General features: G+C 45.1%; 1 protein-coding gene across 2 annotated transcripts in view; it reads right to left on the bottom strand.

Moving 5' to 3' along the window:
* Positions 1 to 11,807, bottom strand: part of SEMA5B (semaphorin 5B) — a 165,890-nt gene that overhangs the window by 61,927 nt on the left and 92,156 nt on the right. For both annotated transcript variants that reach the window (XM_072417908.1, XM_072417909.1), the window contains exons 4-5: positions 7,473 to 7,572; positions 3,276 to 3,321 (exon numbers count right to left, since the gene is read on the bottom strand). In XM_072417908.1, the coding sequence (XP_072274009.1) occupies positions 3,276 to 3,321; positions 7,473 to 7,572 (146 nt within the window). The remainder of the gene's footprint in view (positions 1 to 3,275; positions 3,322 to 7,472; positions 7,573 to 11,807) is intronic.

The following is an 11,807-nucleotide window of genomic DNA, read 5'->3' as shown; positions in this document are numbered from 1 at the left end:
CCCTAAATGCCTTCGCTGGTACATGCCCCACCTGTTGCCCCAGCATGCGGCCCACAAACACATTTTCCCTGCAGCCCCAACTGGACAATGGGGAACCGGAAGGTTCAGTTAAATGTTCAGCTGAAGCTCAATGTCTTATAGACGGATGCATAGTATAAACATACTGGAGACTGCCATGTCAGATTCACACAACAGCATCTCTCCGAAGAGAACCACCTATTGATGGTGGAGAGCTGCGGAGTGGTCTCTGATCCCAGCACTGCACCTTCATGAACTTTTGCTGAGATCCTGCAACAATGAGCTGCAAAATTCACTCCACAATCGATTCACTTCTGCTGTGTAATGCGTTGTGAGAGGTTGAGCGCTCAATCTCACTGCCCCCCCTCGATATTGAACAATGGAGAGGCAGAGGGAAAGGGGGGCTGGGCTGCCTACAGGGGTCTCGCTACAGAGATCAGAGGCCAGTGCTTCCAGAAATGTCTGACAATGTGAAGGAGGCCGTGGAGCAAATCCTCAACAGCAACAACAATCAACCCGACATGTACAAATAAACCCCAAATGATTGACTTTCATTCACATCATTTTCATCCTATTCTTACACCCCAGAACTGCTGGTCTTCTGCAATCTTTTCACTGCATTTTCCTATCTTGATCCCCAGCAATGGCATTTCCAAATCAGAAATCAGCTAAATCCATTCCAGGGGCATTAAAACAGAAGGTGAGCAGAGTCTTCCAGGGGGATTTCTTAAGAAAGCAGCCACAGCCTGAGTAGAGAAGCCTGTCCCAAGCCAGCATGCTGCAAAGGAGGAGCCTTGCTCTGTGTGTGGAAGCAGCGGTCTCTCTGCAGAAGTTGAACACACTCTGGCATATCATAGTTTAGCATATCCAATCAGAAAAGCTCAAACTCTATGTTGATTGGAGAGCTGGAGCTCTGATTCCGCAAGGGGCGTGTCAGACCACTGCAGGGACGCATTTTGCGGAGAAAAAGTCTGAAAGGTTCAGAGGGGCTTTAAGTATTCTCCTGATCCCTACAATTCGATGCTAAGGGATATAACGTTGTACATACATAGAGATCACGTTCTTGGATTTGATTTCTCTGGTAAAAATCTAAAAATTCTTTGCAGCAAAACAAAAATTCTTCTTTGTCCATCGGCAGAGATGACAGAAAATTCTGGATTTCTCTGCAGCCTCCGCCCCACCTCAGGAATGTCTGACCCGCATCTGTAGAATTGTTTTCGGGTCCCTCATGTCCAGGCTTGCTCGCCCCGTCGGTCACCTGTCTGACGCAGACAGATCACAGGACTCAGCGTTCAGCTTCTCTGAAATTTGTTGCAGCCTGGCCAGGCACAGGGTTTCACAAATCAGAGAGGCGACGAGCAGTCCGGCTGACAGATGAGATTGTTAGCCGGCCAGTGGCTGCTCAATGTTCCCGAGCGACAAGCCTGAAAGCCAGCCGCAGATCGTTACACCACACAGGTCAGCCCTCAATCACATGCAGATCTCTTCCAAATGACTGCAACTTGCTCGGCCGGAGAATCTGCCGCCAGTTCTCTGCAGGATAAAACATTGCTAAGGATGAATTGTGAGGTTGCCGCAGCACAAGTTAGTGAATTCTCCAAATCGCAGAACCGAAGGAGGAAATATTAACAGCCCTGTCAGACGGGTGCATCTCTTATGCAATGGGTCCTGATGCGCATTTTTATTTTCAGCCAGCAATATCTTTAAAAATCCTGATGCTGAAATCCCAACCAGAGTTGCACAGTTATCTTCTCTGAACAACAGAACACCTCCCCATGCTATGAAGATGAAGGGGTGTACTATTATTAATATTATTATTAATAAACAGGATTTATATAGCGCCAACATATTACGCAGCGCTGTACATGAAATAGGGGGTGCAAATGACTGACTAATACAGTGATACAGGAGGAGAGGACCCTGCCCCGAAGAGCTTACTATAGTCTTGTCCTGGGGTGACATCACTCCATAGATACAGTGCAGTGATGGAGAGTTGTCACCCTGAGACAGGAACCGTAGTGAAGTTAATACAAAGCTTGAAAAGTGAAAATAAAAGCTGCCACCGTATCTATTTCCTGGTTGGGTGCAATGTATGACGTCTTTATTTTACAATCCCTATTGGAGGGGAGCCACCATATTCCCTCATTATTTGCACGTTGTGCTTCCTGCTGATCTGCACACTGAATACTGAAAAATATGATATGGAGTAAACAAAGCAGAGGCCAAAAATTAATAGAACCATGGAATATGGAACAGCAAACTTCCATTTGAACAATGCATTACACATATGTTCAGTGCTGGGATGAAGCAGAAAGCAATGCACAGCGCAGATCTGGAAATCCCCATATGTATGCGTGGCGGCACACAAGAGGACAAAGATCCAAAGATCTGATCGTAGGTGAGGATTTGCTGCATTCCTGCCTGTTTGTTGCCGGTTCCCACCATTCGGCGCAATATTTACACATCAGAAGATCTTAAGGCGGATTTATTTCGGGAACGCCGAGGTCAGCCAGCTCTTCAGATGCAGATCACAAACCGCTCGACCTCGCGGCCTCCATCGCTCTTTGTATTTTCTGCATTCCCAATGAAATTGTTTGCCAGCTGCGGATGAAGCATCACCTGCTGCGCGTTCTGCAGGAATTCTGATGCGCGCTGCACCGAGGATTTAAAGCAGCGTTGCCATGTACACCGCCTGGCCCTCCACACCGGGTGCTCATTTTCGTCTAACTCTCATTGGCCTCTATGTTAGTTCTGGGAGAGAATTATTTCGAAGAGCTGAGCAGACAGAAGCTGCAGAGAATTTTTTGGCGCTTATTTCCCATCACCCCCAACGTGCCGGAGGCCCGAAATGCATTTATCAGGATGGTTGCGAGCGTCCATTTGTCTTCCCAGCCAATTAGCACTAAACCTGAGATCTGAAGGTTCATGGAGACCCAAAATATGAGATTATGAGATGCGCAAAAGGCCACCAAATGGGTCAAAAGAATGACTGCTGCCCCTATCTGATCAGACAGTGCAGGGGGCTCCCAGAAACTACACCGCATATTTTTGGGCCTCAGAAAATATAATTGCAGTGTCCTGATCACCTGAGATTTAGAGATGGTCACATAACCAAAGCATATGCAAAACCGTCTAATCAACGGCATTAGCCGGAGCCAAATATTTGCAAATTATTTTATTTTCACAAATGATTTTACTGCACTGAAGAGAAAGTTTACACAAGGGACCCGCGGGGGGGAGTGTCAAGGTGCACTTACCTGTATTAGAGAAACGTTGAAGAGACTGAGCCTGAAGAGGTTATTCCTGCAACAAAGAAAAAGATATATGTGAGAGGAGAAATCAAATATCTGCTCACAACCAGCACCACACATAAGAGAATGCAGATTGCATGTTTTATTCTCACATTATAACCACGAACCCGAAACAATGCAACCAGCATTGCATCAAAGTAACATCAAACATCAAAGGGAGAGAGCACTCCCTGGAGTGTCTACCAGACCCTGATCACATGAAAGCCGCCCTCGAGCTGCAGTCAGTGACTTTGCCTAGGCTGAGATGATGTCATCAGTCTGCTGCAGGCAGGATTCATTTTTGATTCAGTTGTTGGACATAACCCAGGATTTACATGACTGGGTCAACTCTGAGCTGGCATCTCAGCCCAGGAAGTAGATGGTGTCCCCAGGTGATGCCAGAACAAAGATGGCTTTTTGCTTCTGGAGAAATGCAGATGTTGGCATTATCAGGGGAGTCATGTGACCTCTGTGAGAAGCGATACATACTGGGAAGTGTCACATCGACACCTCACATAATATTAATATATCTGGTGACAGATCCTCTTTATTTTTAGGGTTGGGTTCATTGGGGTGAGGGCTGGTATAATTGGAACCGGGGGCATTATTACTCAGAATGCGGCGTTGCCCCCTGTGTTCCCGATTTTCGCAACATCATTGAGTGAGAAGTAAAATTTTGAATTCTTCTTTGCAAATTCTCCTAACAGATTCTGACTCCACATTTGATGGTGCCGGTACCAGCTGTGCTCGATCTGTAGGTACACATGTATACCCTGCCATGCATGCTAACACCGCTGATTGTGCATTCCGCATCTGTCATCCTCTCCAATCAGAAAAGTAACTATGGCAGAAAACGACTGGAGAAAAAACGAGACGAAAAAACTGTGAGCGCTTAACGCAATACTGCGCCTGTTGTACTGATGAGGAATAGCTTGTCCTTAGATCAATCACAAATCTGTTTGTGTATGGCCGCAATTATTGCGGTTGTGGCAATCAATCTCCACCAAGTAGTCCCCTCCAGAGTATACCGGTCCTCTTTCTATCCCAGTACGGTGCTGTTTTCTTGCAAACGTCCTCACGTTGCACTTGGCAGCCCATTTACATGGACATCCCGACTGTTGCAAGGAAGAAGAAAAAGTGCAGCAAACAGCAATGCATGTTGGTGTGTTACTGCGCATTTCCCGGTGTTAAACTGCAGTGAACTGGTGGGGTCTGGGGTGAAACTAAGAATGAACAACAACCCAGCACACCAACACATGCTGTGTGTGGTCACGCATGGAAACGCATGCAATAATGCAACACAGTAAAGTCCTAAAGGAATAATCGCGCATTGCCAGTGGTAACCAGATATCTGCAGCCATCACCAAATTTATGCAGGTATCAGCAGACACAACCCTGATGATCTTTACCTTTTTTGTGGCATCTGTCACCCAATAACTGGAAATCTACGCGCCCCCCCCCTCCCACCCGGCCTCCCAGATCGAGGTTGATGGTCGCCATGCACCCGGCGAGGTTGTATCCGAGAGGCGGATCATTCATAAAGACGCAGCGTTTAGCGTGATGTATAATAATAGAGAACAAGCCCCCGGGGATGATGAATATTTTACACAGCAATTTGCGCGCTGTGATCTCACCATCCCTGCGTGAGGCGCTGACTTTAATCAGACAGCTTCACATGACTGCCTGTGAACTCGCAGGGCGGCGATCGGGGACAGCGAGGTTGCAGAGAACAAAAATAATGGATGAACCCAACAGCCGATCATCTTCTTGAACTGCTGGTGAGAAGAGAGCTGGAACCAACTGCGGGATAAAATGTGCAATCCATAATCTTATCACACAAAGCCCCCTTCAATATTCTTATTGGGCTCATTGGTGATTTCAGCTGGTGTGCCAGGGTATTTATGCAATGCGGAATACCAATAAGGAGGGACTGAATAAAGTGGACCTGTCATCAGATATATTGCAATGCGTAACAATTATCACCTCTCACAGAGATCACTGAACTCTCCCTGAAAATTCCACAATCTGCTGTTCTCTCCAGGACAGAGCCTCCTTTTTTCAGACATCATTCAGGGTCACCCTCTACTTCCTGGAATGGGATTAGAGGGGACATAGTCCTGTAAATTCCGGGGTCTGTGCAGTTTTAGCCTGTGCCCCAAATGCCTGTGACTGGATGCAAAATTACAATGTTGCAATCTGATCACTGAGGGAGAGGAGACTGAGGAAATGCTTCGTTCTGCATGCAGCAGAATAATGACATCATCTCAGTATAGCTTAAGGATAAAAAAAGTGGAGATTTTTTTAACAGAAGATTCTTTTGCTGTACATTGTCAGGAATTTATTTATACAGACTTGGAAAGTTACTGACTGATCCTCTTTAATGAAGAAGTGGTAATTATTTACCTCCGCCTCTGTATTACACCCTTATATAGAGCAGTGATCACATCAACTGGCATTGCTGGGGTGAAGAATTATAATAAAAGGTAAATGTGTCACTGCAGGAAATGTGCTGCTTTATAGAATACCTGTCATGTAAATAATATACATGTATCACACACATAGGCAGTTGTGTTGTACAGCTCTGTTCCTTGTCTGTCACTGCATTTCTCCTGGACAGGGTGGACTTGTCATAAAACAATTATTTGCAGCCTCTAGTAACATCACACACCCACAAGGCAGATGGATGCCATGTTAGATTGGTCTGTGAGGATATCTTTCTTTTCGCTCTCAGTGACAATTTGTAAATTCTGCAATCTTAAAAACTTAAAAAATCCTAAAACTGGCAGAACAATGAGCGAGGCGCAGTAATTGCCATCCTGCCAGGGGGCGTAGTCATAGGGACAGGTTGGAGCTGGTGTGGCTCTCCATCGATGATCAGAGAACGAGCCGAGCTGACTCAGCAAAGTCCAGATTATGGGATTTGGGGGAGGGGGCTTTCAAAGTGGCTCGCAGGATGGGGGGGAGTTTTGATCTTTGTTGGCTCGGCACCACCAATTTTACATAGCACGCATTACGCATATCACCGGCATCGCCGGACGCTCAATCGAGGTGCTCATTCAGCATCTGTCCCACTGCACGTGGACACTCCCCACTTCCGCACACCATTAAATGACAGTGTGACAGTGTGTGTGCAGGGAACACACTGACATCGCAATAACAACATCAGCAAGCAAACTGTCACACTGACAAGATATCCACACAGCTGGCCAATTAAATCTGGGTGCAGGGGAAGAAGCTGGCATCGGGACGAGGAAATAACATCGGCCGCCACGTCTGTAATGAGCATGCGGACTCCAACACAAAGCGGAGTCACGGGGGGGGGGGGGGGGGCTAGATCCAAAAATCCCACTTCATATCACTAAGGCCAAAAACAAGAGAAACCCCAGGACTCCCACAAATTCTTACCTGCACAGGTGACGCTGCAAAAACACAAAAGTGACTGCACTGATGCAACCATGGACCCTTTTGGGCAGGACCCTCTACTCCTCCAGTGTCAGTGTCTGTATCTGTAATGTGCAACCCCTATTTATTGTACAGCGCTGCAGAATATGTTGGCACTATATTAATACAGAATAATAATAATGCAGGGGGTGCTGATGTAATTCAACTGATTCACTAAAGGCGTTCAAGCCATTAAAGGTGAATGATCCCTCTGCAACGAAAAATTTACATAGTACATGTGGTTATTAAAAATACCGAATAATGTGTATGGGAGCTCAGCAAAGCTTTATCTCGTTCACAAAGCTAAGTGAAATATCTCTGGCAAGGTGACCATTTACTATGCTGTGTGAACAGCCCATTTTCCTTTACCAAAACCCTAATGTATAACAGTGGCAATCAGGGACAGAGAGGACAAGGGCAGCACTAACAGGGGTTTCTATTTTTTTGGCCAGGGAAAATATATACTGCTATGAGATCACCAATATATGTGTATATGTGATACAATGTTTTATATGTGGGAGGGCGGAGACATGAACGAACGCACCCACAGAGGGATGGATGGATGGATTAAAGAAGGGATGGGTGGAGGGATGGACAGAGGCATGGATGGATGGACAGAGGGATTGATGGATGGACAGGGGGATTGATGGATTAATGGAGGGATGGATGGATGGAGGGATGGATGGATGGACAGACAGAAGGATAGATTAATATAGATATTACCTGGCCCCCACGATGAGTTGGTTGCGGTTGGGGTCCAGTGCCAGCTGCGAGAAGTCCTGCACATCTCCGTAGGTGAAGTTGCACAGCCACGGTTTCAGTTCTACATGAGAGGAGAAGAAGAATGCGATTATTTGTCTCGCGCAGGGCGGCCATGACACGTTAATTGTTACATACATGAAGCGTGTTATTATCGGTTACTAATCCTGGCTCTGATGATCTCCCCAGTCACCTATAATGCAATGCGCAGATAACACCAGAAAAGCAGAACAATAGAGAATGATATGACAGAGCGGAGCACTACAATAAAGAAGAACTCCAGGCTGCTAGCACTGCACAGCCACATGCGTGTATAAAAGTCAATTCATTTCTAATATTACCGATCAATATTCCTGCAAACTCTGCAACCACAGCAGCCCCAACTACACTGTGCAGATATACAAAACATGTTTCAGGCACTGGGAGCTGCAAAGGAATGTGTGGAGTGAATTAAGCTTAAAGTGAATTGATAACACAAATTAATGATATTTTGTCTGCTCCAGCATCGCATGTCATAAAGAACACAGGCGTCATAAAGCAACCAGGCACAATGCACCGAGGTTACCACCCTTGGCATGCCTGGACTGACTAGCAGGCAGCAAAGCATGGGACTGAAGTAAAATATTCTGCCATCAGTTTATGGCTCGGGATTTTGCAGCCCATTTCCTGGACATGTAGTTAACGTGGATATATTGCGCATTCTAACATGATTGGCGAGGGTTCTGGCAATTCCACAACGTCTTATTACCGCATACAAAGATGTCTAGGGTCTCCTAATAACCAAAAAATATGCCAGAAAAAAAAACACCGGAGGCTCCTCCCTGCCAGGACTTCCTATATGATGGACTAATGATCCTCTGACTGCCGCTCACACGCGCATCAATGGCATCAAAAAATTTCAACGTTCAGAATAGTAAAAAAATGCATGCAAGTCCAATCAAAACAATAAAACAATTGCATCACATGACTGGAAATGCGTGGGGGACTTCTTAAAGTGGAACTCCCCCGTACCACCAGCAGCACCCCCCATGGTAGATTTTTTTTTCGCTTTGAATTTTAATACAAAAGTTCTGAAATCTTTTTCACAAACCGCAAGAAAACCCACAAAACATCCCAAATATAATTTTACCTCCATGTAGCCAAATCTCTGAATCCTTCAGGCTGTGTCACATAAGCGATCTTAGCATTGGTGACAAATTGCATTGGTCAGCAATATGTCGCTGCATTGCTGCCCCATCGATTGCAATAGAGAACAGGACCAACAAGGCTGAGATTCCCCTTGGGCTGTTACCACCTAAATTGTTTCTGGTGGGTATTGTACCCAGTACTGAATGAATCCAAAAGTTTAATGTCACCAAAACATGACATGACGGGAGGTCTGATGGGAACAAGGGGAATCTTTCTTCAATTTGGAGGGATTAGGTTCCTATTGAGTTCAGAGACTGTGTGTTGACCTGTTTTGGGCTGCACTGTGCCTGTAAATGCACCGTGTCCTATTCAGGTGTCTGAACTGCATGCAAAGCAGGATGAATGCAGCATTTTAATATCAAACACTTCACTTTCGATTCAAGTTGCTGCATTCATTGAAATAGAAAACAGTGTTGGATTAGAACGCCATCAACATGAACCCCCAGCACAAATGTTGTTCACAGACACAAGATAATCGGCACATCTGGTTGGATGAGATGGCGATTGGTGGCGGTGTAACATCTATAGGACATTGCTATAAAGATTGATCAGACTGATGGGAATTTTTTAGGAATTGTCACCCCATAAATCTTCACACCAATATTTACTACAACACATTGACCCTTTTCCATGGTGTGGGAGCTAATGTATGGGGGGAGCACATGCGCCCCCCATTAATGATGCGTCAGACCACCCTCCCACCCCCCAGTACTAACACTATTCCCCCTTTGCCATCCACATAATTGTGCACGCTCTGCTCATCCCGGTCCCCCCCCCCCCCCCATTTGTACCCTGCACCTCACTTGTAGGACGTGTAAATGGAAAACAATTTTTACCCGATAATTTTTACCAAGTCAGAAATTGCAACCACCACAAATTCAAAGCCAGTAAATAACAGTACACAGTAATGCTTTCACCTAAAGCGTCCAGGAAAATCTGAGCAGGCGGCACAATTATATGACGATTTCAGGTGTTACATTTCCTGCGATTTCACGCTGATTCAGGTCCTAAAAATCAAAACACTGCTATTGCTGGGGGATTTCACAGGGAATTGACGGATCCCTAAAATACGACACGCTCGGCTATATGTTATTATATTTATATTCTAAAGATGAAGAATCGCCATCACGTTTGGTCTCTCAGCTTAATTAATATTTATTGAAATGTTCAAAAATATCTTGGATATTTAGCTGTCATTTCATCAGATTTTGGGATGAAACTGAATGGCCCACATCACTCCGCCACTTGCGATTCAGTCGACTGATGGTGACTCTATAGTCACGTGACTCGGCAGAGCCGCTGGCGGGTATAGGAATGGCATTGAGTCTCCTGTCATCTCTGAGGAATATGTCCACTGACAACAATGGTCTTTGAAGCTGCCCATAAAGGGGACATTACTCTTACTGGCCACCAAAATAAAGGGGTATTCTTACTGCTCCTGTCCACCAATTCAGGAAGCCTTCTTCCCCCTGACCACCAATGTAAGGGCATTTTTCCCACTGACCATCAATGTAAGGAGCATTATTCTCACTGACCACCAATGTAAAGCAGAATTTTTCCTCCCGCTTTCAACCACTGTAAAGAGAATTCTATACCTGGGACCCCATGTAAAGGTCATTCAGCCTACTGACCACAAATGTAAGAGAGCATTTTCCCCCTGACAACCATAGTAAGGGTAGATTTCTTTCCATTATCCATAGATATACTGGGAACAGTTTGTCCACTGATCAACAATCACCAATAAAAGGGAGGTATTCTTCCCACTGCCGAATAATGTAATGAGACATTCTTCCCACTGCCCATCAATGTTAGGCTGCAGTATTTTAACCCCTTACCCAAAAACATGCAGTTAGGTTTATTGGCTTCCCCCAAAATTGGCCTTTGACTGTAATAAAGATATATGACTTTGGTAGGGACATTACATTCTGAGACAATTTGAGGGACAGCTAGTGACATGACTATGGACTTTGTACAACGCTGCGTAATATGCTGGCGCTATAAAAAATACTGTGTTGTAATAATAATAATAATACCCCCCCGCGTAGGTTTAATTTTCCTCCTGGCCACCAATGTAAGAGAGTAATATTCCCATTGACTACCAGTGTAGGAGTGTAAGATGGTGCTACAAATGTAATAGTTTGACTCTCTAGCCAATTATATTATTTGTTCTATGTTTCTTTTTTTGATTTTTTTTAACTTCTATTCCTAAAAATCCAGTGGTTGTGAAAATGCCAAGGTACCATCACCTTTCAATTATACCTTTAATCCTATTGATCACAAAGCATTCCCTGATCTGCAGATAGAACAATTTTTAGGGTTCCTTGGAGGTGGGTTCAGATCAGCCACTGTGGCTGATGGAACAATTGAAGCCATGGATGATGGATGGCTGCAGACAGCTCCATCTCACGAAACTGTTTCTTTGACTGACAGCTGCTGGAGGCCAAGCGATATTTCGGGATCTATGGGATAATAAATATTATTCTCAGAGCTGACCGCGCTGCTGTCCGAAGGCGAAATTCACCTTTTACAGCGATCTCTGCGGAAATGCGGCAAAACAACTACCACAGACCGTTCAGTCCACCGCCCGCTGAATTGTGTATGCAGAACAGACCGCAGCTCAGTGTTGTTCCCCCAGTCTGGCAGCCGCCGGAAGCCGTTAGGAGGTTAGGGGCGCTGTGCCGGCCCAGGCCAACCATTAAATGTAATATTTCTGCCGTACTACAGAACAGGGAGCAGCTGTAAAGGAAGTTAGCGGGAGCACAGAGCGGAATAAAACATGGCGGCATTTTCTGTATAATGGCTTTCCTGCACGTTGATTGCACTACAGAACAACTTCTGACATCAACATTTCACGAACTCAAATTTTCTCTGTGCACAGATCATAAGATTTGGAGCAAGGCCCCACCTTCAGCCTATCAACAGTCAGCATTACAAATAAAGTATAATTATTATATTGCGGTGATTTCTCTTCTGTAGATCAAAATGTCGAAACTGTATTAAAATTTTATTCACCTTAAATTGCAGGAAATACATCCTTTCCAATGGGGGGAATTTTTTTTCATGTGACTTTTATTTTCCCATATATGTTTATGCTGATTTTTTTTTGCACTT

This window comes from Pyxicephalus adspersus, chromosome 7 (genome assembly GCF_032062135.1).
Source record: "Pyxicephalus adspersus chromosome 7, UCB_Pads_2.0, whole genome shotgun sequence".
NCBI classification, from domain to species: Eukaryota; Metazoa; Chordata; class Amphibia; order Anura; family Pyxicephalidae; genus Pyxicephalus; species Pyxicephalus adspersus.
Note: the sequence above shows the minus strand (reverse complement) of the source record. Positions and strands in the feature narration are given on the sequence as shown.